The sequence below is a fragment of the Sarcophilus harrisii genome, chromosome 3, assembly GCF_902635505.1.
Source record: "Sarcophilus harrisii chromosome 3, mSarHar1.11, whole genome shotgun sequence".
Taxonomy (NCBI): domain Eukaryota; kingdom Metazoa; phylum Chordata; class Mammalia; order Dasyuromorphia; family Dasyuridae; genus Sarcophilus; species Sarcophilus harrisii.
In genome coordinates this window covers 485,141,746-485,169,457 of record NC_045428.1, presented here as the reverse complement: position 1 = coordinate 485,169,457, position 27,712 = coordinate 485,141,746, and the positions used below count along the sequence as shown (strand labels likewise).

The following is a 27,712-nucleotide window of genomic DNA, read 5'->3' as shown; positions in this document are numbered from 1 at the left end:
GGGAATAATGGGGGTAATGTAAGATAAAATTGAACCCACATTTGAGATGGTGTCAAAATACAAGCTAAGGAATTTGAATTTTATTATTATTAATTCATATTTATATAATTCTCAAAAACATTCATCATGTGCCTACTATTTGTTAGGCATTATTAGTTGCTAGAAATAGAGACACAAAGAAAATTGCCCCAATCCTCGTGGAAATGATAGAATGCTTTAAAGTACACAGTGGGAATAAACCGAAGGTTTTTGTGAAGGCAAGAATGACATGATTGAGTTATACATTAGGAAGGCTAATTTAGAAACTATGTATGGGATGAAATGGAGGAGAAAGAGAATAGGAGCAGATATAATAGTTGGGAGGACATTACAATAATCAGGAAGAGGAAAGGTTTTGAATTTCGGTTGTTGCAAGGGTGGAGTAAAGTAGACAATAAACACAAGTTTAAGAAAATGGCCACAATGTAGTTGGGGGAAAGACACCAATGATGAATATAATTTCTCAACTCATATATAAATTAAATCTGTGTTTGAGTTCCTACTATGCTTACGTTTCTCAGGTACAAAATACAACCAGATTGAATTAGTTCATAAATGAGTCAATATTTTGATATGACTTCCAAGAAACTTAAAGAAATCTTGGGCTATAGTAAGTATAGAATGTAGGATGCAAGAGGTGATAGCTGCAATGGAATGGAATGGATAAGTATTTATTATATCCCAAATACTATATTACGTACTTTATAAAAATTATATTATTTGCTCTTAACAACAGCCCTGTGAGATAAGTGTCATTATTTTCTTCATTTTACAGATACTAAGGTAAACAGAAGTTAAGTGATTTACCCAAGATTATACATGTATATGTATGTATGTATGTATATATATGTATATACATGTATATGTAATAGGTGAGTGAGGATGGAATTGAGCTCAAGTTTTTCTGACAAATAGCTCAGTCCTCTAGCGGGGCCATCTTGTTATCACAGTGTATTTTGCCTTAGTCAGATACCTGGGTCACAGATTTTATGAAGGTCATTGATAAGTTGGAGAGCATTTAAAGGAGAGTATGGAAAAGAGCATCAAAAATATGAGGAACATTTGAAGTGACTGTGGGTGGTTAGCTTAGATAAGGAAAAATAGAAAACATGACTGGTGACTTCAAGTATTTAAAGAGCTATCTGGGCAAAGAATTAAACTTGTTCTCAGTGATCCCAGAAGCCCTTTCTATTACAAAAGTGTAATTGGACTTGATGTAAGAAAAAACTAAATTGGAATGGGCTACCACAGAAAATAATGCTTCTATCTTCATTAGATATCTTCAAGCAAAAGTTGGATGATTGCTTGTCAAGCATTGGTTTTTTTTTTGGGGGGGGAGGATTAGTATTCAGTAACATATAGGTTATGCTAGATGATATCTTAGGAAGCTTCAGATTCTAAGATTCTGTGATAATATTTAAAGATCTCTAAGGCACCCATGAACTATAGAATTATGTGATTTTTGTGAGGATACCAAAAAGATTTCTGGGGGCCTATATTGTTTCAAAGAGCAGAGAGTTGAAAAGAATAAAAATGCATCTAAAAGAGACAAAAAAACCCTAAATCACTGTTCTGAAGAACCAGGCACTTCTTTACTTAGAAAGCAAAACATTATTTTTCCATTAATCAATGGTAGTAGTTTTAATTTTATGATAATTTCAATAAGACTGAATCAAAGCAAAAGAGAGACACGATGGTGAAAATGAGGAAATAAAACATCTTCATTCTTCTTACAACTGTTCCAGCAGGGATGTGGGAAGAATACCGGAATGAGTGAAAAGGGGGAAAAACAACTGAACATCTTTAATTACCAACCAACATTACAATTTAACCTATAGGTGAATGACCAGGATAGTAATAGGATCAAAAATTGGCTACAAAATCAGACTCAGTTCTTAGATTTCTGAATAGTCTAATAACACAGGAGCACTCAGAGCTGATCACAAACTCAGTATCGATTCAGACCTAGTCCCAAGCTAGCCACATGGTGTGTCTCACACAGCCCAGAAACAAGGATGCATCATTCAGAGCTTTTGGTTATGAGAACAGGAATAACCAGGGCTTATTGGATTGAGTCTCTTGCTTTGAACAGGAGCATAATATCTCTCAGAAAGGCCAGAATTATAGAACTCTCAGATGGACCACCAGTGCTGGTTGTTCCAGGGTAGAATACTGGAAGAATATATAAACAAATAAAAAAAAAGTTGTTCATTCAGGGATGCCAAAGACACAAACTCAGAAAATAATTTCAAAACACCTACAATCAAACCCCAAACGAAAACATAATTTATTTTTAAAAAGGAATTAGAAATAATGTAAGATTTTTAAAAGAATTGTTAATGATATCATAAAAGAAATGAGAGTAAGAGAAAAAACTTATTGAAAAAGAAATGAGAGGAATAGAGGAATGATTAGAAAATAGAATGAAGCTTAGCAAAAGATATATATTTTAATAGACTAAATAGAAATTAATGATTTCAAGAGAAAAAGAAATACAGCTGCATAGGGGCTATTATTCCATATAATCAATAGATATTAGTAAAATTTACAATACTAAAAAGGAGGTGGGAGTCACTTGAATCTAACTTTCATTTGAACTGATTAAAGAAAGGTAGACTACACACATATACATAACAGAAAAAACAATTAGGAGTAGGTGAATAATATTTTTATAGCAACTACTTTGTGTCAGACATCTTGCTAAGTGTTTCTTACAAATATCTCACAACAATTCTATGGAATAAATGTTATCATTATCTTAATTTTATATTTGAGTAAACTGAAGCATAAAGAAAAGAAGGCAATCATTTAAGGTAAGACAACTAGGAAGTATCTAAGACCAATTTTGAACTCAGGTCATCCTCATTCTAGGAACAGTGATCTATCTGCTACTGCTTCTAGAAGAGGGATAATAATAGCACTTCTCAATGTTGTTGTAAGGATAAAATGAAATAATATTTGTAAAGTACCTTGCAATATTTAAAGTGCTATATTCATGTTATAGCTATAAGATTTTTTTATTATCCTTAGAGTTTGATGTAAAAATAAATTTAACTTAATTGGGAAACAAGAAAAATCAGGGAAAGGGGAAAGGCAAGAATAAGAAAGATTGGCTCTAGAAAGATATTAGTTATAAGAAAAAGAAACCCTAAATTGGACAAGTAATATTGAAAAGGGTCTCAATAGAAAGATAAAGCAAGATATCAGTGATTACAGGAAGGGTGAGAGGAAAAGAAGAAGAACAAAGAGGTGAAAGTTATTTGCATTAAGTATAGAACATTAGTGCTGAGCACATCTCATTCCATGTCTGCTTCTCTGTAAAGGATTGGAGGGAAAGAGAAGAAAAAGTATGAGAGCATAGAATGGGGAGAAGTACATAGAATTAAAAGTAGTTTGGACAATTATAATAGTTAATATTACAGTGGAAATATGGCTCATGGGAGAAAAAAAATCTTTGCAGCAAATTTCTCTGGCAAAAGCGTAATTTTCAAAATAGATCAGTAACTTGTCCAAAAGTATATGAATAATTATAATTCCACAATTATTAAATTGTAAGAAAATGAAAATTCAATTCTTTAAGGGAAGAAATTTAAAGTATCTATAGCCATAAAACATTGTAAATTAAAGCAACTCTGAGGTTTCAACTTACCCCCCATCAGATTGCTAAAGTTGAGAAACAAAAGATAAATAATAAATTTTGGAGAGACTTTGTGAAAACCAAGCCTGCTAATGTACTTTTAGCGAAGCTGTGAATTGGTTCAGTTATTCTGGAAAGCAATTTGGAACCATGCCCCAATGCTAAACTGTGCATACCCAGCAACACCACTACAAAGCCTGTATCCTAAGGAGATTAAAAAAGAAGGAAAAGGTCCTATATGAATAAAAATGTCATTTCATGATGGTAAAGAAATGGAAATGAATGGAAGGCCCATCAATTGGGGCATGACTAAATAAATCATTGTGGATAAATGTGATGGAATATGATTGTGCTGTAAAAAAATGAACAAAGAGATTTAACAGAAAGCTATGAAGTTGTGTCTGAGCTAAAGCAGAATAAAGTAAATAGAACAAGTAGATCAATTCATTCTATAATATCAATACTTTTAAATGAAAAATTTTGAAAAACTTAAGAATTCTGATCAATTTAATAATCAAAGATTAATTCAGAGATTCATTAATGAAGAATGCCACCCACATCACAAAAGAGAGGTGATGAACTAAAATTTAGATTACATTTCTTTGCTATAAAAATTTTGATTTTTTTCCTTTTTATTTTAAATGAATTGGGAAGAAAAATAAGTGTTTGACAATTGAAAGAAATAAAATGAATTCTAAAAAACAAATCAAAAGTTCTCAATGATGAATTGCATGACTATGATTATTTGTGAAACTAATAATAAAATCTATTATTAATAATGTTCCATACAGTTTATAAGAATATATCATTTTGATAATCCATTGGATGTAAAAATATTTCTCATAAAATCATCTTTCCCCTGTACCATAATAGTTATTTTTACCACTTAGCTCAGAATCTTCTATATAGTCAGACTGACCTTATCTCTCACTTGAGAAGTCACTATGCATTAAATGCAAATGACATCTGGCACAATCAAATCATGCAGCACATCTTGCAGTGTAGTCATCAAGATATTTTGATTCTGTATTTCTTCAAAAAATTATTAAATTAGACAGTGGAGAATTATTCCTAGTATGAGAGTGATAAGATCATGGATTTAATTCAGACGTAAGAAACTTTGGTTCTAGGCCCATCTTTTCTAATAGATAGAGTTGTGACTTTGAAGAAATCACTTGGCCTGTAAAGACCCCCATTTCCTCATGTGGAAAGTGATAGGTCCGTAAAAAGAGATAACTTCTTTCTTTAACAGTTGATTCCCAAATAAATGAATAATCAGTTTACTTGGTCATGTGAAGGTTGAGACATATTCTTGCAATTTCCAGATTCCTCTTCTGTAAAATAGCAATAAAGTTCCCTTTTTTCTTTCCAAGGGGATTTAGATCAAGATTTGAAAGTCATTTTGATAAAAGGAACATGAATATAGACTATGTGTATATATAGATACATCTAATATATGTATATATTATGCATATATTTCTGCATGCATATAGACCATGTGTTTTTCATTTGAAAAATATTGATATTCTAGAATTAATTTTAGGCTGGTTCTGTTCACTTCACTCTATCGTAGTCCAGATAGATTTTCATAGGTTTCTCTTAATCTTTGTTTCTTCATTTCTTATAGTACAATCATTATTCTATCATATCCATATTCCATAATTTATGTAGTTATGTCCCAATTGATGGGTACCCCATTCACTTTCAGTTTTCCATCACTACAATATATATATATATATATATATGCATATGTGGTTCATATTTGTCCATTTCATTGACATGCATCAGGAAGAGGGAACATCTATTTATTTTTAGTAAGTTCACAGAGAATATTCCTGTTAAGTTTTACATGAATCAAGTGAACAATTGATCAATTGAATCTACACTGCACCCATTCCATCAGGCCTACTAAACCAGTTGGCAACAAAATTGTACTAATTAAAGCATTATACAGTGCAGTCATGAAATATGCCCATTATGAGTTGCTCCCCTGAGAAAGGGTTATATTACAAAAATAGAACTAAGGCCCAAATAGTTGATGTGGATTGCTGCAAAGTTAAGTAACTTAATAAGCATGTTTGTCTTTTGTACTAATTTTATTCCAGTTTAAAGTAAAGTGGTTTTTCCTAAGTGTAATGACAATATGATTCCCCCTTTGTCTCCCATCTCCACTCCATCCTCTACTTTTCTTCAGGAAGTTTCTCATTTGGAAGTAGATATGTTCATCAATAGGATGATCTGTGAATAGGTCTCTTTTGTAGAAACAGTAAATTGAAAGCCAAGATGTGTTAAACCATATTTAGGACTATTAAAAAGTATTTGGGTTTGGCCTACTTATTGTTGTTGTGTTTAGTTTTTATGAACAAAAATAGAAATTCCTGAATAATCATGGAAGAATCCACTTAGTTGATGCATGATAAAATCTTCTGCAATGGCTAAGGGCCACACTATATGGGCCTTGGAGCCTATATTCAGTGACAAAAATCTCAGCAGAACAGAATTCAGAAGAATTTTTAGAGCTTGAAACTTCAACCCACAAGAAAACAGAATGCCTAAGAGATTAATGAGGTGTATCACATCACAGAATTAGCAAACAAACAACTTGAACTTGAACTCCTCATCTTTTTTTCCCAGTCCAGTGTTCTGTCTGTGGTCTTTTGAATCCCAGTAAATTGTTTTCTTCATAATGCACCATGTTGCCTCATGAACAAAAGAGCTTACATGTGTATGTCCATTCTCTTCCAAAGGACTTTTGGATAGCTATCATTCTAGAGGACCACAAAAAGCTAGATATGAGATTAGAAAACTCTAATGTTAGCCCAAATCACAGTTCATTGCTTCAATTCCCAGAATGGAGGTAGTCAGTTTTAGAATCTTTGCTTTCAGGATCTAATTATAGATGTATTATTTTTGAAAATGTACTGCACTGAAATCAAATTGTTGATGCAACATTACCCTTTATCAGGGTAGTGAGTGAACAATTGCAGGCATGTTACTGTTAACAAGACTTGTGACTCAAATAAATACAACTCCTTAATCAGTGAAATCTTGTTTGCCAAGTGGATTACTTAGGCATGCCTGAAAGTATGGGTACAATTTAGAAAGTCAACTCAGTAAACAAAATATTAGTCATTTAGTGGACTCATGTAAAACTTAAGGGGATAGTAGTTTGGGATTAGCGAAATAACTGTTCCTTCTCCTTAATGCAGGAAAACAGAGAATTAATTGCAACTGCATATTTTACATGTTCCCTAAGGTGCAAACACCTGTTTGAAAGAGTGGCTCAGACCAAGCTGATATGATGTTTGAAGCCTTGTTCATCTACTGTTCTTTTCTACGCCATTTTGAGAGAAATAAAGAAAGGGGTTGACCTGCCAGTCAGGAAGGCAGTCATTATAGTTAGAAAGATGATAGATAGTTTTATATACAGACACAATACACACACACACACACATATATATATATATGCATGTATATATGCATATGTGTGTGTAAAATTCTCATAAATTAGTAATAAATCTGATATAAGTTGAAATCTTGGTCACAATTTTCATTCTATTGTGAGTGTGTAAAGGCCCCAGATAGAGGAGAAAAGAAACAACTAAACTCTTAAAGAAGTTGTAAATTTTTTTTTAAAATTCTCAAAAACATCTGAAGGCTTTATAATTAGGAAATTTAGCTTTCTATTCAAGTCCCAAAAGGATATAATCATAAATAAATTCTGGCAACAGAGAGTAAGAACCTTCACAATTCTCTATTTCATTTTTTATATTCAGCTTAGGTAATCTTTTTCTTCATGTGTTTCCATTTGACTTCCTAGAAATGAAAGGCTTAAACAACAACAATTTTCTCTCCATACTACTAGTGTGTTGCAAGTGTCCTTGGTCCTTAAGATGATATAACCTTGATGGTTGGTTATTTCTTTGATGACTACTCTATTAGCATTTTATTTAGCTACAAATAAAATTGCACAATACTTTTCCAGGTTGTGAATTCCACTTTGTGTGTTTGGGTAGGTGGTTCAATTATGTTTTGCTTTGGGATATTTTCTGTGTAAATGTGATCTAAGTAATTTTGTTTACTTTCTTTTGGGACAAGATGACTTGCCAAATATGTTTTTATTTTATTTTTTTTTACAATTGGCTCAAGCAAAGTAAGATTGTTTTCCCACTATATACCAAACAAAGAGAAAAGGGATTTTAAAAAGTTTCATTATTCAATTCAACTACTGCCCATTAACATATGCTGTCATTCACATGTAAAAACAGTTTATATGCTTTAGTATCTAAAATAATTAGGTAAGGAGCATTTTGCTCTCCAAAGAATACTAAGGAAAAAAGACATCTAGTAACAAAATTTTGTGGAAATATACAAGCTATTCTATCTCCTTCGAAGTCCTCACTTACTTGTGATCAAATAGTCATTTGCAAGGGTATGTATGTCTGTGTGTCCATATGTATGTGTCTATCTACACATGTCTTTATATACATGTTGTTTAGAGAAAAAAGGTGAGTAATTAAATTAACCACCAGAGGGAGCTTCATATGTTCCATGGAAGTCATTGAAAACTTGAAACAAAGAAAATGCCATGGGAACAATATATTGATGCTGTTCAATTAACAAAGCAATTACTTAAAACTAAAGTCTGATCTTAAAAATTGTAATGTTTATGTTGAAAGATAAAAACAAAATTACAAGTTCTTTTGTTTAAATAAGGCATCCAAGTTTTTTTTATTGTTGTTGTTATTGTTTTAATGGATGTTTTTTTTTTTTTTTTCTGGTTGTGTTTGGTACATAATATAAGCAAAGAAAATATAGTAAGGCCACATAGTTATAATGCATGGACATATAAACAAGTTAAATATTTAATTACAGGATGCCCAGTTGACCAGGAAAGCACTATACAATATGCAAAAATTATGTTTAGTAAAAGCGTGAGGATGCACATTTTCTAAGATCCCAGGTAATGCACCTGATGGCCCCTAAATTATAGAGAACAGTGGAAATAGAATTGTCAAATAGACATGCCAAAGAAATAATATTCTAAACACTTCTAAGGAGTAATTCACAAGAGGAATTCCTATTGATTTAAATTCACGGCACTTAATTGCTCAACATGTAAATTCCACAACCATTTCACTTAAAATCAAATAACCATAGTCTGGGAAAATGGTTGCTTTTTCGCACTGTGAGCCTTAAGAGTCCTCCCCACAATGACCTGTTACTTTGGAGGGTTTTTTCTCAAATAAATTTATACATAAGTGGAATAGGCAGTCATTTCTTCCATTGGTCTGAAATGTGGGCTATCAACCATTCCTTCAATTTAGCCACTGAAGGCTTCCATTACAATGAAATATTGTCTTTAGCTTTTATCAGTCATTGATAATAAAATGTGGACTATCATGTCAGATTACTCCCAACAAAGAATAAGTTCTGAGGGAATAAATCACAAAACAGAAAGATTTGGTGATAGATAGAGCATATATCTGAGGGGGAGCCAGTAGTGGACAGAGGTACAGAAAGAGTAATTGAAAAGATCGCTAAAGATAAACTTTATTTGGGTATAATATATCAAGAGCTGCTGTTTTCAGTGAACTGCTCTATGAAAGCAATATGCTTTGCACTAATTTGGAGCAGAAATATTTCTAATGTCTTTGTCTATGTCACTGTATCACCCTTTACAAGTCTATCTTTAATAAGCTCCTTATGGTAAGGAAAGAGAAAAGACTGTGTTCAGTCAGCAAATGTTAATCCTTTTGCTGACTGTTCATTGTTTGATCTTGCTCCTGGGATTGTCTCATATTATTTACTATCTCACATGTATCCATATTACAATGGCCTTAAAGATAAGGATATGTCTTCTCTTATGCTCCTAAATCTAGCACAGTGCCAAAAATATAAGAAATACTGAATGAAGATTTATTGATCTTTTCCTTTAAATGGCTAACTAAATAATTAGCTAGTATATATGTATTTGTAAATCTTTGTACAATTTTTAAGTCATTTTCACTTTTTCCTGACTTAAACAATGAATCCTTGGCCCTAATGTCCTTTGAAATATTTCACTGAAGAAAAGGTGATCTTTGAATATTTGTAAGGTTTTACTTCAATCCTTGTTGTAACATGAAAAAAGCCACAAATTTAAAAGATTCCATTATTATTGACACTTGCATGGAAGGCTAAATGAATAAATGTTACGGTATTTTTCTAACCTCAATTGCTGACAAGATTACATCCAGAATCTTTCTAAGTCAATCTTATATATAAAAATTGTTGAATTGAATTGATGAGCTAAAAATACCGTTGTTTATTACTTTTCCAATATGTCTATATGGCTTTAGATTACAATGAATATGGTCTTGATGGTTCTTCAGTAAATAATATAATGACTTCTTCCATGTATACAGTAACTATACAAAGCATTTCATTTTTGTCAATTGCTATTCAAGGTTATCAATGCCTTGAGACTCTACCATGGTAAGAAATTAAAGAATTGACAACATTTTGCACACCAGCAGTTCTTATGTGTGTGGATGCCCTAGTTAACAAAGATGTAGAACTTTTTTTTTTCAAAGAATGGTTCGAAACACTAGGGAAACTGTCTATAGAACAGATATTTTTTCTAAACATGGCAACAGAAGTAAACAGAATCATAGATAGAAGGTTTTAGATGTTATTTTGTTTATATATGAGGAAACAGAAGCTCAGAAAAGTAAGATGTTTTAGCAGTCATGGAGTGAGAATTTGAAAAGTTATCTGGTGATTCCTCATAAATTTTATTTGATAAATATTCATAAAGAAAGAAATTTACATAGAGAATTGTGCTAGGTATTGTGGGAAGGGGCAAAAATATTTAGATAAATACAGAGTTCACATAGTCAGGATTCAGTATCATATCCTCTATATTACATTCACCTGAAAACCATATTGTAGGTTACAATTTGGTACTTAAATATTACAATCTATTGCTTTGGGATTCACACCTACAATCTAGCTAGAGATAATGACAAGAACATTTAATCTTAGAATAAGAAGATATGATTTAGGTTCCAACTCTTATTAGTTAAATGATGCTGGGCAAGTGAATTAACATTTTTAAGTAACTAGGCATACTTAGAAGATGCATAAAAGAAAAAAAAAACTTGGACTTGGAGTTAAAAGATCAATATTAAAATCATGGAACCATCTCTTACTAGTTGAATGAACATTGGGCCAAGTCATTTATTCTTTTAAAGCTTCATTTCCTATATCCACAAAATGGGATTATTTATATTTAGAATATCCACATCATAGATTTGTTTTGAAGAAAGTGTTCTGTCCGTTTTTAATTGCTATATAACATAAAAGCTAATCAATCATTCAAGGACCATTGATTAAGCACTTCACTATGTGCTAGGCACTGAAAATACCGACAATAACTGCCTTCAAGGGGCTTGTATTCTAACAGGAAAAAAACAAGCAAATAACCAGATATAAAGATATATGCAGGTTAAATGGTAAATAAATTTAAGGAAAGAGACTAGTAGTGAGGGTGGGGGGAAGAGATAAAACAATTTTTCTGAAGAAGTAGAATGTGAGTTGAATCTTAAAAAGAAAAAAAAAACATGGAAGACAGGAGGTGAAGGTGAGGAAAAAAGAAAATTTCAGCCTTGGGAGGACAAATACTGAGAAGGGCTATGAGTCAAAAGGTAAAGTATTGCTTTCAAGGATCATGAAAAGGCTATTATTAATTTTTCCTACTTCATGGAGTGATCTTTAAATGAGAAAAAAATAACTCTAAGTTTTATCCTAGAGGTAATAGGGAGACATTGGAGTTGAATGTGTATGGTGGTATAATACTCAGGACAGTAGTGGTGTTTACATAGTAAGACATATTTTAGTAAGTTTACTTTGGCATCTTATTAAAGAATGTACAGATGTGGAGAGAGACTTGTGACTCAGAGACTAATCAGAAGGCTATTAAAATACTGTCAAGAAGTTATGAGGATCTGTAACATAAAGCAGCATGTGAGTAGAAAGAAGGCAATAAGTATGGGTAATTGAATACAATATTGAATACATAGTGTGAGTGAAAACTTGAAAATAACACTGAGATTTCAAGTCTTCATGGATGGTGGTGCCTTGAACAGAAAAAGAAAACATGGGAAGAGGAGAAGTGTAAAGGGCTGAAACTCTTAAAAGGTGTGCTTGAATCTGACAACTGAGCACTTAAGGCTAATTACCTATTGGACAATGATTCTATTAGTATATGTTTGAAAAAATGGTCCTTCTCACTGTTCAGTGCTGGCTTGATGTTTGGTGTATACAGATAATCACAGGCAAGGATTAGAAGGTGGGGTGAAATAAGACAGAATTCACTTTTAGGCAGGACAACGAGAAGAGAAGTTGGTGGCAAGCTTCGTGGCAGTTTGTCTCCTTCACTTCTCCCCTTAAATACCAAGGACTTTTATTTATCCTGACTCCAGCTATTCCTGAGGAGTCCAGGGGGCTAGCCTGAACTTTACAGAGAGGCTTTGGGGAAAGATAATGAATTCTATTTTGGATGTACTGAGTTTGGGATATCTATGAGACATCCATTTTGAGATGTCCATGGGAAAATTGATGGCACATAACAAGCTCAGTAAAGAAATGAAGGTTGAATAAATAGATCTAGGAATCATCTTCATAAAGATGTTAATTGAATCAATGGGCTATAATGCAGTCATCAAGTGGAATAGTGGAGAAGATAAGACAAGACAAGACAAGAGAAAAGAAGAGATCTTTAGAAGATAACCAGTTAATGAGTCTGATTTGGTGAAAGGTCCAGCAAAGGAGTGAAATCAGATACATAGGGAAAGTAGCATGGAAATCTAGAGAGGAGGGAAATATGGCTCAGAGTTGTAGATAGGTCAAAAAAGGATGAAAACTGAGAAAAAAAGACATTAGATTTGACAACTAGGACACTGTGAGCACTTAAAAAGCTTCAGTTGTTTAAGGTTGCAAGCTAGATTACAGAGGGTTTAGAAATTTGAGGATCGAAAGAAGCAAGAAAGATAGCTTTCTTAAGGATCTTAGCTGAGAAACTGACAATAATATATGCACATCTTTGTATAGAATATATATAGGATACAAATAGGATGTATAGGATGATAGTGAGGAGGGATGATAGAATGAAATAAAGGTTTTGAAAGGATATAACAGACACTGGAATATTTGTAGATCAGAGGAGACAGTATATACAGAAAAATTAAGATTACAGAAAGAAGAAACAAAGTAATGGAGAAGCTAAAAGGGATGGGATCAAGAGTACATTTAGTAAGTCAGGGTTTATGTTGGCTAGGGAATGGATTATCTCTTCATGTGAAACGGAATTGCAGGTGTAGATAGTGGAGCTAAGAAATCTGAGTGAAATGAAATGAGGAGGAGGGGGAAGGATGCTTTCATCAAATGGATTCAAATTTTTCAGTGAAGTATAAAAAGTCCTTTGCTGAAAGGGTGGGGGAATGGGGAAATTTGGAAGTTTGAAGAGGGATGAAATAATCTTAAACAGACATTTGGGAGAGTGAAGTGAATATAAATGTGTAAAGGAATTTGTTGCTGCAATAAGGGACCATTTGAGATTGTTACAGAAATTTGTAGGGGTCCCAGTTAACTTTTCCATAACTTTCTCCAGCTCTTTTCACCAGTATATTAATAGGAATAAAGGCAGCAAATTAAGATGATATTCCAAAGTTGGACAAGGTATAATTATAAATAGGACATGAAGACAAGACATTAAATTATAGTATTTAACTGATTCACGAAATTATATGGGGAAAGGGAAAGAATGCAACAAGTGTGTGGGAGATAGTCTGGGAAAGAATTGATCTTCAGGGAATGGAGGTACTTATGAGAATGAAGAATAAAGGTAGGAGTTGAAAGGCACAAGAAAGCTGTAATAGGAAAGATTATGTTCATATAAAATAATTTCAGAGTTCACAAAAACGTGGAAAACATGGATGATGGCACACTCAAGGGAATGACCATTCCTGTCAAAAGTTGAGGTATAATGCTGGAACAAGTAATGGGAATTGAATTGATTGAAATAATGGAAAGATAAGGTATTGAAGAAGCATGAACTTTGGGGGGTACCATCCCTTAGTATCAGTGCAAGAATTGTAGGGAAGGTAAAAACTATAAACAAGGTACTGAATACACTGAGGGAAGAAGGCTACTGTCCTAGCAATCAATAAATGATGATAACTAGGATCTGGATTGGATTATGTATTATTATCCTTTTTAGGTCTATGATGAGGTATTTTTCAGAGATATTGAATAGGGAAATCATGGTCAGCTGAGAATTGTACTATATATATAATGACATAAATAAAAATAATAATAGTTGTCATTAATATAGTTAGTATGGTCAAAGTCCATTACATATATTATCTAAGTTGATTCTCATAGCAATCCCATGATATATTATTATTATTCCCTCTTTACAGCCGAGAAAATTGAAATTCAGAGAGATATTTCCTCATGGCCACATAGCTAATACAAGTAAGAGATGGGACTTGAATCTAAATCTCTCTGACTCTATCTCCAAATCTAGCAGTTTGCACCACACCTCTTTTTAATCTGAATTTTCTCTATATATTTTGTTCTTTTTCTCTTTTTTCCTACATGGTTTAAAATTCCTTTAAAGTTTAAAGTTCTTTATAATTCTGTACTTTATAATTATACATATATATGCTATTATAAAATTATAAATTGTAGAATTATAAAATTTGAAGGAATCATATAATGCCACTCCATTAATATACATATGAGGAAACTGAGACTCAAAGAGGCTTAATGACTTTCCCAAGGTCATCCAGAAAAGCATCAGCAAGACTAAAACTTGAATCCAAAATCTTAAAAAAAATCCAAATTAAATCATTCTGCAGGATAGCTATATAAAAATAATATTTGCTTGAATAACACTTTGAGGCCACACAGCTTGCAATGTATATTATTTCATTTGATTCTTGTCATAAGGTAGGTATAGAAGATAACTCCATATTGTTTTATAGGAGGAAACTGAACTTTAGAGGGTCTAAGTAACTTCTCCAAGGTTACATTCTGAATGAGAGGAAGAGCCAAAGTATGGGAAAGAAGTGAAGTGGAAAACTGAGAAGACAAATTAGCCTGCTTTCTGGGAAGTTGACAGGAACAGAGTAAGGTGTTGTTGTTGTTATTGTTTTGTTTTGTTTTTTAACCAAGGCTACACACTAACCAGGACACTGAAAGTCAGTTTAACAAATAGAGCCTCTGGAACACTGTTTTTCATAAAAATTCAAGAATCCATCTTTATATGGGTGCACTGTTGATCAGCAACTGCTCTTTGAAATTATACCCTCCCATGTAGAAAGCTGTCATCTTCTACTGAACCATGCTCAAATATACAAGGTCAAAGAGAGTGGAATGTCTAGTTCCATTTCAAAGTAGAGTCAAGACAGTATGCCTTAGGTGCTTTTAATCTCATCTTCTACTGTTACTTAATCCCTTGGTAGTTCTCCTCTGTCCCTTTATATTAAGAATTGAGTGGAGTTATATGCTATTTGTTGTATTCCACTAAATCCATGTTTTATGGAAGAATTCTCATGATCCTAATTCATACTAATATGCAAATGAGTGAAACACTTAAAGTTTTATTTCTTCCAGATATAGTTGCATTCTAATAAGACTACTGAAATATTCAAAAGACTGAAACTATAGGTTAGAACTTGATGCATTTTCCCCTTGGTTCACAAGACATTGTTTTGGGTAAAAGAGACTTTATGATTCCCCCAAAATCATACCCCATAAATGACCACCTATTTTGACTAAAAAATGTCCCACCCTAGACAACAATATATGATACATAAGGAAATAGTCTCCAAAAGTACAATTAGCAATAAAACTCATTTATTGATAGAAAAGCAAAACAAATATTCCATGAACTCTGATCTCTATTTTATTCTGCCTGCTTGACATGCTCTAACTTAAAAATTACTCTTTCTGTTTAACTATAAAACCAGTCCAATAGAATCAGAAACATCAGGTTAAACCAAAAGTTGTCCTGATCTAGAAGAGTAACCTTGATACATGATAGTCACCATTTCAGAATTCGCTATGCCTCATTCTTGGCTAAGCTTTTCCTTCTGGCATCATTACTCAGGTTGGATTTATTACATTTATATGGAATAGTCCCAAAGTCCCTAGACTGTGTATCCTCAGAGTAACCAGATTGGAAAAGAACTCAAATGGGAATTTGATTTAATTCATTTAACCTCTCCATTGTACATGGGATTATTCTGATGTGAGCTGGAACTTTCATTAATATAGAATATGGATCATAATTTCTATGATGAACAGGAAATTGCCCCAGAAGAATTACTTCATTTCAGTTCACACTGGAATTACATATTTACTTGTGGAAATTTGATCAGACTAACAAAAATTCTGCTTCTAATTCCATCTGTCAGTCCGGGTTCAAAGAGTTGTAGAACATTGATAAAGGAAATGACTTTAAACCTTATATTAATCTACATAGTGCAAAGTGTACCAGGGGTTTAGTAATTAATTGATTTGATATAACCAATCTGAATAATTCAGACCACAGAGGAGGCCTGATTTATTGAGTATGAGAATCATATTTATTAAACAATGAAAATAATGATCACTTTCCCTCTCTCCATCTCCCTCTCTCCCTCCCCCATCTTCCTCTCTCTCTCTCTCTCTCTCTCTCTCTCTCTCTCTCTCTCTCTCTTTCTCTCTCTCTTCAAAATCTTTCTCTTTCACTCTCTTCCCTTTTTAAAAATGTTCAAGTATAACTTGTTTATACAACACCAAAAATCTAAATAAAAAACAAAAAAATTATCTGGACCTTTACCTTATAACAGTAAATGTCTAAATATTTTTAAAAGAATTAAATTATCCAAATATTTAGAGTCATGTGGACACAATCATAACTTTATCACCATTGCTATGCTTAAAACACTGATCTAAGAAAAGTAGTGTTAAATGATCAATGCCCTGAGCCAGACAGACCTTTCCATCTTCATGTAATGAACAGGGAAAATTTCAGTACTCTTATCACCAGAGAAATAATGCATGCTTACACCTAACTTCTTAGGCCACTCTCAAAATGCAATAGCCGTTTGATTTCCATCTCATTTTTGTAATGGCAGAAAAGAGAATACAAAAAAGTCCATTGCAAATTTGTACAAAATGTATGTATAGATATATATAAATACGTATTTATGTATGTATAGAAATTCTAAGGAAGATAATATTCATCTATGTCTATGAGCTTCAGAAGTCCTATAGAATTGAAATAAAGGCATTCTTTCAACTTTCTTTATTAATGAAAAAAACAGGAATCAAGCATGCCACCTTATTAATACTGAACTGTAAGTGAAGAGGTGAGCTGTAGCTATAGGTTTTTGAAGCAATTGGTTTGACAGAACTTCAGTGAATAAATCTTAAAACAAATCCAGCTATTCCCAGATTGCCTTTTTTGTGTCACAGGAGAGAATTTTAGTGTTGTGCTGGTACCATCCTAATCTCTTGAGACTATTCAATTAAGCCCCAGAAAAAAAAAAAAACAGTGCTTTATACAGTCCATTAAAAGGCTTGTAAGGGTATTATGGTAACAATTTGGTAGGGGGACTGCCATTTAACCAAAAAATTTGATTTTAAACATAAATATTGTTAAATCTCATACAAAATCTCAAATGAGACCACTGGAAATTTAGAGTCCTGCTTTTGATTCCTGGACTATATCATCTATACATATAATGATATTACAAATATTAAAGCAGAGTCAATTAGAGAAGTAAAGTATACATGGTTATAGGGACTTAAATATTTATGAGTCATGAATATATGGGCCCATTTTTATAGGTAAAAGGTTCTCTCAAAAATATATAGAGCTTTTATCTCTCCCCCCAGTCCCTCCCTCTCCCACTTCTTCCTTTGACAGCAATGGCAGAGGGCAATTTTATAATTACCCTAGGCCTGCCAGGCTTTGTCCTAGAAGAGGATTATTATTGCAGGCCTTGAATGCACTGTGATTCATAAGGCAAGAAAGGATGAACAGCTTCAGCACCAAGGAAATGGAATCATCATCCTGCACTGCACACGATGGAAAATCTTATTGCTTTAATAAAATGGGAAATTATTCAGTGTAAAATGTGCTCCAAATAAGGAGAGAAAAGTAATGTTGTTGCACTTAGTGGAGCTCATTGAAAATTAGGGAGCTTTCTTTTTGGATCTCTGAATTGATTCAGATTCCAACTCCAAAGGACATTTCAAAATAACAAATTAAAGAGCTGCAGCTGGATGAGGGTAAACTACAAAAATTAATGGGTCCTAGTCTCCCAATGCCTTAGTCACTCTCTGGTAAGATATCCAAGGCTTAATGTACTTATGGTTCCTTAGTGGCCTGAGGGGGTGAATGCACCTCACTAAAGGCCTAACTTGTTACTAGGAAGTGACTAAGACATTGTGAATAGGATTCATTTGTGTTCTGACTTGAACCATAGATGGAATTTCTTCCATTCTCCTCAAATCACAACATGGTACAACTAAATGATGATTCTCAAAACTTCTGAAAAGAATCCTTGTAAAATCCTCAAAGGCAGTCTCCTCTCCTCCACCCCCCATCCCTTGGGTAAAAGCCCTCTTCTCCAGAAAGTTAGGCAGACAGAGACTAAATGATCAATTCATTATTTTGAAGAGGGATGAATTTAGGGTTTTTACTTGTCTAAAATTCTAAAGTTCAATTTGGAGCAAATTTGGTTTGTATTATTAATAGTTTCTTCCCATCAACATAGTTTCTCCATCAGTTAGCTGAAAACCATAGTCTTAAGTGAAAGAGTTTTCAGTATAGATAAAAAAAATACAGCAAGTCTCTGTTCCCTCCTGCAAGAAATCTAAAGGAAAAAGAGTGGGAAATGACAACAAATAGACTTTTTGTAGAATGCAAGCTACACCTGCAATCTAGCGAAAAATAGAAATAGTTCTATTCTTCCACCATCTCCTCTTACTCTGACCATATGTTGATTAAATCCTGTACCTTAGTTAAGCAAGAGACATAGAGAAGAAAAGAAAAATAGCACTTTTTCCCTTCTAAATGCATTGTCACTAACTGCCAACAAAGATATCTAAATTAATAGGATAGTCAAGACCTGTTCCTTATATATTCTGGCTCTAGAAGTAACTGCTTGATGAAATCTATATTTACTTCACCCAAATTGCCTGGAACCCTTTCTACTAGCTCCACTCTTAAGCACATACAGAACAAGCAGGCACTCACACCATTGCCTCTATGTGATTTTTACATGCAGGGAGGACTACACCAGGTGCTGTTTAAATATTAACCATGTTTTAATAGATGGCAATAGATGCACATCCATTGTTTGGTTCTGTTCGCAAAAGAAAGGAGAAAACGGATGTGTCATCTTTTCATAACAGTCTACTACAGAGTAGGGTACAAAATAACAATTCTGAAAACAGCAGAAGCCAGGTCTGCACCACTGAATTCAATGTTCAGTGGCAACCATTATATCAATAGCTGTAAATGAAGAACAAGAATATACAGTTTGGAGAGCATGGTACAGAATTATAGTTTGCGTAGGCATTCAGTACCAATAGAAGATATAACAAAGGTACACTTGTTCTAAAAATAAAACAAAAAATATTCTGGCTGATTAGTTACTGCACTTTCAGTACTGCACATTACCTATTATTTTGTTTTTACAAACAAAAGAATAACTTATGCGATGTTTAATATAACTAAACGAATAGTACACTCGAATCTGATTATTAAAAAATGATAGGAAAAGAAAGAAAGGAACCAACCAAAGCTAAAACAGTCACTTCCCCAAACAGCCTCTCTACTTGCACAGAGAATAGCCTGTGCAATGAGGCAATTTCAGCACCGGACCTTGCTGGACAGCTCCACTGGACCAATTGGGCGTCTGGGAAGCCCAGTGCAGCCAAAGGGGTATCTATCACTAAAAGATTTAGAGAGTGAAGAAATTAAGAGGCGGGAAACAGAAATAATGGCAATAATAATATGGTTGTTTGAAAGGAAGCTACTAAGTGTGTGTGCTTGCGTGCGTGTGCGTGTGTAAGGGGGAGAGAGAGAGAGAGAGAGAGACAGAGACAGAGAGAGAGAGAGAGAGAGAGATCATGTGTGATGTTATTTGTTGTACTTAAGCTCTACCATCAAAGGACATTTGTAAAATTAGATAAATTTGCAGGACTTGAAGAGGGAACACTATTAACAGAGGGTCAGAATTAAAATGGGTGGGGTGAGGTGGAGGAAACAGATGTTACAAAAAGAGTGCTTCCTTTTCTGGGTCTCCAACGCGTCTGCCCAATAGCATTTGTCTCTCTTTGCATTGGTCCAACCAAATGCCCCCGACTGCACTGCTCCAGTCATTCTCCCTGGGGGGGTGAAAGGTGGGGGGATTTTGCCTCTTGTAGTCCTGGTGCTTGATCTAAATGGTTGCTTTATGAAGTATGCGATTGACTGAGCCCGGTTGGAGCAGAGATATGAGGGCTAGGAAAAGGAGTAGAGAAAGAGTGACAGCTAGGAGGGGGCAGAGGTAGGGAGGAGAGAGAAGAATAGAGTGGAAGGTAACCTTAATCTTAAAGCTATGTACATTACCACCGGGGCTCTTGATATTTCTTCACCTCCAATCTCCCTCCCTCACTGGGCAATGACTTTTATATATTTGGTAGCTTTGTGCGATTTCTCCTCCTTTGGGGGGGAGGGGAGCAGAAGGGGAGGAAAATGCATCCTTCTTTGACAATGAGAAACGCGATGTGATTTGTCATGCGCTTGGGTTGTGTTATTAGTATTATCGTGATAATTATTAATATTAATAAAGTATTATCATCATCAGCGTTATTTCTTCTTCCGAGACTTTCATTGCTCAATATTTACAAACACCACACAGTGCCTCGGTGGAGGATGAAAGGGATTAGGGGACAGGAAGACTGAGGAGAAGGAGGAGAGAGAGGAGAGAGAGGAAGAAGGGAGTTGGGGGTCACAGAAGGAAAAGAGGAAGTAAAGGAGGGAAAAGGAGAAGGAAAAGAGGAGGATTTCTAGGCCATCAAGACAGTACTACCGTTTGCAAAAGCCCCTCACCAGTTGAGTCCAAACATGAGGCTGTAAGGTGGGAACCCTGGGGACTGGGAGCAGGAGGAGGAGGGGGAGGAGGAGGGGGAGGATGGGGTCCAGGACGCTGCATGCCAGTAGAAGTGGAAGAAGAGAAAGAGGAGGTGGAAGGTGAAGAGGTGCAGAAGGCTGAGTCCCTGGGAGGTCTTTCCAGTCGGGTTTCTTTCCCGTGGTGAGGAGCCTGGCCACAGGCCCTCAGTCCCGCGTTGTTACAGCCGCCGCCGCCGCCGCCTCCTCCCCTGATGTTGCTGCAATGATCCCGTTCATACTCCTCCTGAGCCCTCTGCATCTTCCGCTTCTTCATTCTCCTCTTGTGGATATGAAAGGTAGAAAGGGAGAGGACGATCAAACAGAAGATGAGGGTGACCAGCACGATCAGCACCAGCGTGGAGGAGAACGACTGAAAGAGCTGCTGTCCTACTTGCGTGATGCAGGTACCACCGCCACTGCTGCTGCCACCACCGCTGCCTCCAGCGCTACCACTCGGGCCCCTGGGGCTGGGATTGCCGCTGGCGTTAGGGGATGCAAAGGTTCGATTGAGAAGGCAAGGCGGCAGAGCCAGCCTCAGCTCCTTGGGCACTTTGGCACTCATTGAGGCTGGGCTGGCGAGGCGGAGACAACAGGGGTCAGTGTTCCTCTCCTGGTTAAATTGCTTCCGAACAACCAACAAGAAGAAAAAACCCACCACCCAAAACTATTCCTTCTGCGCTGGCTTGTATATGTGCGTGTGTGAGAGCGATGCCACGGAAATCCTCCCTTCCTGAGAATGCTGCCTCGTGCACCCTTCTTCCAGTAAGGTGAAGCACCAGCCTGCAAAGAGAATGGGATGAGTTAGTAAACAGGCCCTAGGGATGGGGAAAAGAGCACAGAGAAATGCCAGCGATGTGGACTAGGGGAAAGAGGGAGGTGGGCGGAGAACTGGATAGTTGATGTGGCTACCGCAAAGCGTTCCCGCTTCCAAATGCAAAGCCTTGAGGCTCACCAGCCTAACTACCTCTCCCCTCCCACTCCGCAGATTCCCTAGCTCGCTTCCCGCATCCCAGCGGGACTCTAGCTCTCTATTCTAGGCTCTGCTTTGAGCTCCGTACTCCCGTTCCTTTGTCACCTTTTCCCAGGGGGCTAGCTCTCGGTGTTGGCACAGCATATGCCGGGATTACTCAGCAGATAAGGCAGGCTGTTTCCTTAGCTCTTTGCAACTTTCTAATTGTGGCCAACGAGGTAGCCACCTCAGCTGGAGATCTCCCTTTCCCAAGGAAGGAAATGCCTTCTCCACCCGAATCCCACCCCACCCATGTTTCCTTCCCACCGAATCTCTAACCCGAGCTAGACGCCTCTGATCCTGCCTTGTGCTGGATCCCGGGTAGCCGCATAAACCTCCCCTGCGCAGACCTCCTTTTACTTCCAGAGACCGGCTACATACAGCCTCAGGCTCCTCGAGATCCCATGCTTGGGAAGCTGCTTTCTTTCTCCTCCCTACATCCTGTCCCACCTTTCTTCTCAGTAATGCAAAGGCAGAGGCGCAGGATTCCCCAGCTGTCCCATCTCCAGCCTCCCAGCTCCCCCGCCCACCGCTCCCCTCCCCGCTTTTGGAAAAACCAGCCTTCCTCCCAAGAGAAAGGCAGCGGCAACACCTTTCTCTGTTTTTCTTTTCTCTTCCCCCACCCACTGTCCCAGGCCCACTTGGACCTCTGGGCTACTACATGATCCTTAAATCACACGAGTTACCCCTTCTCTCTCTCCAGATCTCTCCTCAAAACATCGCGCATCTTCTGGGAGAGGAGGCGGAAAGGGGGATGGGGAGTAAACGTCCTGGTTTGCAAAGTTTGGGAGAGCCGCAGTTTTCCTTTCCTTTGATGGCATCTGATCCAACCCGAACACCAGGAAGTCCATCCCCATTGGGGTGAAGACCCTGACAGATGTATAGCTCCTTCCTTGCCCCCTTGATTCTCCCCAGAGACAGCTGCAAACTGTTGCACTGCGGAGCAAAACGGTGGCATGCAGTGCAGGCCGACCGGGGCCAGAGCTGAGACTCAGCAGCAGTGCGCAAGCAGCTTGTCCTCCGCGCGCAATACCGCGACACACCATTCTTTTCGCCTTGCCTCTTACCTGAAGCCTCCGGGTGGCTGCAGGGAGAAGCCCCCGCGGCGCGGATGCAGTGACAGTTGCAGAAAGCGCGGAGGGAAAGCAGTAGAAGCTGGAAAAGCGCTGCCGCCACCGCTGCTGCTACAGAGAGCTCAGCTCCTAGCCTATTGCCAGAGAGGTTGGTGACGTCAGGCAGCCACTGCCAGAGCTCAGAGCCGTGTCCCCCCACCCCTAAACCCGCCCTACCCCCCCGACATCCTTCTCAGCTTTCTTGTACACCCCAATACTCCTTTTCGTCTTCTCCAAGAGGTTGCCCAAGGGTCCTCCCACCCAACCCCTTCCCCAAAGCCCTTATAAACCCCTCATTGCACTTTTTTGCAGCCGGTTCTGGGAGATATACTACCCCCAACTCCTCAACTCCCTATTCACTTCCCTGCTGCCAGGACGGCCCTAGAGGTGAAGTAGGAGAACATAGCCATTTCCTCAAGGACTCATCGCACCCACTGTTCATTGCACAAACTAACTATCCCCCGCTTAGCCCACAAGGAGAGGAAACTCTTGTCCTCTCCGACCCCATATATGCATCCTCTCTAGTATGTTTGTGATAGAAAGAGTGGGGGAGGGAGGAAGAAATCTAGGGACGTGTGATTTTTTTCTTTTTTTGAGTATGTTTGCCAGACTCTAAAATGCAAACCTGAAAGAGCAAGCAACCTCAAACAATTCAAAATGGGTCACCTAGGGAGAGAGACTGCTTTACCTGCTGATACTGTATTCAGATAGCTTTCAATCCCACAAAGGCTCTCACAATCCTCCCTTCCTTCCACCACACACTCTACTACCGTCTTTAGACCATTTCTCCTGCCCCTCCCCACATCTTTTGTCCTCGTCCTCCCCCTCCACACAAGCTAATGCTTATGCCTCTCTGTACTGCAAATCACTGGCCACCCGCATATTTCTTCTCCCTCTTATGGGGGCTGGCATGACAAGTAAAAGAAAAGAAAAAATGGGAGCTAAAACACACACACGCACACACACACACACTCATACACACTTCACACTGTTTTCCACTCACAACAGAAAATCCTATTTCATCCCCTCACTATAAGTGTGTTCCTGTATAATTGGTATCCACCTACTCCTCACCCTTCTCATCCACACCATTCTCCTTCCAAGACTTTACTAACAGAGGGGTGCTAGTTCCCCCACCCTCTTCTAACTTTGCTTTTATTTTATCCATGTCAAACATTCTAAATCCATGTTACACCACGCTTATCCCTCCCATACACTTTCTGTACTTGAGCAATTCTAGAGAAAGACAGACAGAGAAGGGAGAGAGAGAGAGGGAGAGAAAGAGTCAGGGATGGAGAGAAGGAATAAGAGAGAAAGAGGAGAGAGAGAGAGAGAGAGAGAGAGAGAGAGAGAGAGAGAGAGAGAGAGAGAGAGAGAGAGAGAGAGACAGAGACAGAGAGACAGAGAGAGAGAGAGATTAATAGAGGCAGGGAAAGTTTTGTTTTGTACCAGAATATGTCTTTTTGCTTTAAGTCAAAGAGGGAATATAACGAGTCTTGTATTTCCACTCTATTTATGCTTTCTTCATTTCATTTCTCTAGCCTAAATGTAGCATATCTGGTTTCTTACATTCTTTGGTGATTTGGGGCCTTTTCTTCAAACACAAACTCACTATCAGTTACAGGAAAAGTTGGGTTTTACTTTAATTTTTAATAAGTTCTTTCAGTATTTAATGAAGATGCTATATTTCCAGGCTCTAAGTAGCTCTACTGCTGTTGTTCATAGAATTGGTAGGGGGGAAATGCAATTCAGTCAATGAGTACTCTGGCATTAAATCAGACAAAAAGCATTTATCATGCACTTATTTTGTGTGAGGCACTATGCAAAGCATAGGAAATATAAAGGCAAAACTATAGTGATTGCCCTCAGGGTACTTATATTCTAATCAAAGAACTAGAGAGAGACACAAGATATTTGTCAATTCTAATTTGACAAATAGACCAAGGAATGGCAAACTACTCCAAATCTTTGCCAAGAAAAACCTAAGTGAGGTCATGAAGAGTTGGGCACAATGGACACAATTGAAAAAAATGACTGAATAGAAAGGGACAGTGAGAAGGGAAAGCATAGTATTGGAGGCATACAGGTGGAAGGCAAAGAAAGATCTCCTAGAGTAGATGGTTTGTTGGCCCAATCTTGAAAAAAGCTAAATAATGAGACAGGTAAAAGGGAGTACAGTATTTTAGAATGGGGTGAAGCTAATACAAAGAAAATAAAAAGATAGAAATTAAATATAATGTTTGAGGGACTACATTTAAAGGAATATTGGGGAAATATAGTATGTAGAGAAGATTAGATTATAAGAAGACTTAGAAAAGGAGGAAGGGGCAAGTAATGAAAAGCTTCAAATGCCAAATAAAACACTTTATATTTGATCCTGGATGTAATAGGGAGCCATAGGAATCCACTAATTGTTCAAAGATAAGGCAAAATTTACACTTTAGTGAGATTACTTTGGTGTTTTCTCATCAACCACATTTTTCACTCACCACTGGGTTGAGTAAAGAATGGAACAGAGTGGGAGATTAAAGCAGGGAGACCAGGAAGTAAGCTATTTCAACAGACTAGACTAGAGGTCATAAAATCTGCACTAGAATTGTGGCTAGGTGAATTAAAAAAAAACATATTGAGAGATGTTGTGAAAGTAAAAAAAAAAAAAAAAATATGCTACAATTTGGCAACAGACTGGATATATAAATGTGTTAGGGTAAGGAGTTGAAGATGTCAAAATGTACCCCATTTCCCTTGCCATCTTTTCTCAGGGGGCTACATCTCTCTCATTGTTGGCATAGCATCTGCCTAGATTACTCAGCAGATAAGGCAGGCTTTACAATTTTGTTCTTTACAACTTTCTAATTGCGACCAATGAGGCAGCCATTGCAGTTCAAGATCTCTCTTTCCTGAAAAAAAGCTGTCTTCTCCACTCCATTCTCACCCCACCCATATTTCTTCCCCACCTAATTTTGAACCCAAGCTACATGAGAAGATAGTGTATATTATACAGTAACAGGACATTTCAGAAATGGAGAGGATATTAGGGTTATTAATCAGTTCTATTTCCCACATATTGAATTTGAAATGCCTATAAGTTATACAAAAGTCACTTTGTGAAAGAGGACCACAGTTCAAGGAAGAGAATTAATGTGCATATACAAACATGTGTGTGTATAGAGATAGATGTATATACACACATAAAAATATATATTTATGCCCATATATGTACAAAAGCATAAATATATAGCTATATAGATATATATCAGGGAATCATTCATTTAGAAATGATATTTGAATCCATGATGCTGATAGTTTCTTCAAGAAGAAAATATTTAGAAGAAATAAAGGGAATAGTTAGGATAGATCCTTGTAGTATACCCATGATTACTGGATAGGACATGTATGAAGTACCAGCAAAAGAAAGTGGGGAGTGATTATACTGAAAGAAGAAGAAGCAGTAGAGTATAATATCACAAAAATCTAATGAGGAGAGAATATCTAGAAGGAAATATAAGCATCACCAAATGTTACAGACAGGCCAAATTTTAGACTGACTAAAGGCCATTATATTTGGCAATTAAGAAATCATTGGTAATTTTTCAGAGAGCAATTTAAATGAAATAATGGAGCATTGAAGCCACATTGCAGAGAGTTTAAAAGTATGTGAGAGAAGAGAAAGTAGAGACAGTAAATGTAAATGGGTTTCCCTAGGAATTTAGCTGCAAGGAAAAAAGAAAAAGAGCTAACAGAGATAATGTAATTATTTTTAAGAACAAGGGAGATGATGTCTTTGTAAGTGATGGTAAAGTAGATAATAGAAAGAGAGAGTTGAAAATAAGAAAAAGTGGAGGAGAAGAAGAAAGGTCACCTCTTTATCCAAAACAAGAGTAAAATAGGAGAGAATGAGAGGATACCCTACTGATGTGAAATAAGAAGACAGGCATCAGAAGGAATTCTCTGTACATGGACTCAAATTCTTGATAAAGCATGAAGCAATGTCTTTAACTGAGAGGAGAGGAACATTTATGACAGAAAGCCTTGAAAGAAATGAGAACTTTGGTAAGTCATTTAAGTTGTCTGATATAAGAAATGAGACAAAATGTCTTTTTTTCTCAGTTTAAAATCAAGGATACTTTTTTTTTTTTTAAATCTGAACCTGAACCTCATGTAGAGAGTAATATGACAGGAATTATAAGATATATGAAGTTTAGGTAAGAAGCAGTTCCTTACCTCATAAAGTTGATAGTTAATCTGAGGAGAGGAATTGGAGGGGAGAGAAGGCACTAACACAGAAAATTTATACATGCTATAAATGCTATCATATGATATGTAGAAGAGGGCAGTTGCTAAAATAAAATGCTATGTGAGATTGTGAGATCCAAGTGGATTAATTGGAAGAATCAAACATCCAGGAGAAATACACACACACACACACACACACACACAGAGAGAGAGAGAGAGAGAGAGAGAGAGAGAGAGAGAGAGAGACAGAGAGAGACAGAGACAGAGAGACAGAGACAGAGACAGAGACAGACAGGCAGAAACAGAAAGGCAAACAAAGACCAAGGGGAGACAGGCACACAGAGAGAAACAGACACACAGAGAGAAAGACAGAGACAAAAAGATAGAGATTGGTGTAGGAATGGAGAGAGGAGAGAGAGGACTAGTATGAGAAAAGCCATGGGAAAAGGCAACATAGGTTCAAGAAAGAAGCAAAGTTG

The 27,712-nt window shown here is 36.6% G+C and overlaps 1 protein-coding gene across 3 annotated transcripts; it reads right to left on the bottom strand.

Annotated features, from left to right (window-relative positions):
* Positions 1 to 15,558: 15,558 nt before the first annotated feature.
* C3H11orf87 (chromosome 3 C11orf87 homolog) lies at positions 15,559 to 23,146 on the bottom strand. 3 transcript variants are annotated; one of them, XM_031961112.1, is made up of 2 exons: positions 22,953 to 23,146; positions 15,559 to 21,656 (listed from the first exon to the last, which is right to left on the bottom strand). In XM_031961112.1, exon 2 carries the CDS (start codon positions 21,436 to 21,438, stop codon positions 20,782 to 20,784), a length of 657 nt encoding a protein of 218 aa, XP_031816972.1. In that variant the 5' UTR covers positions 21,439 to 21,656; positions 22,953 to 23,146; the 3' UTR covers positions 15,559 to 20,781. The 3 variants fall into 3 exon arrangements, with proteins under 3 accessions (XP_031816972.1, XP_031816973.1, XP_003764297.1); XM_031961113.1 differs by lacking the exon at positions 22,953 to 23,146 and adding an exon at positions 22,572 to 22,919; XM_003764249.4 differs by lacking the exon at positions 22,953 to 23,146 and adding an exon at positions 22,165 to 22,408.
* Between the last annotated feature and the right edge of the window lie 4,566 nt (positions 23,147 to 27,712).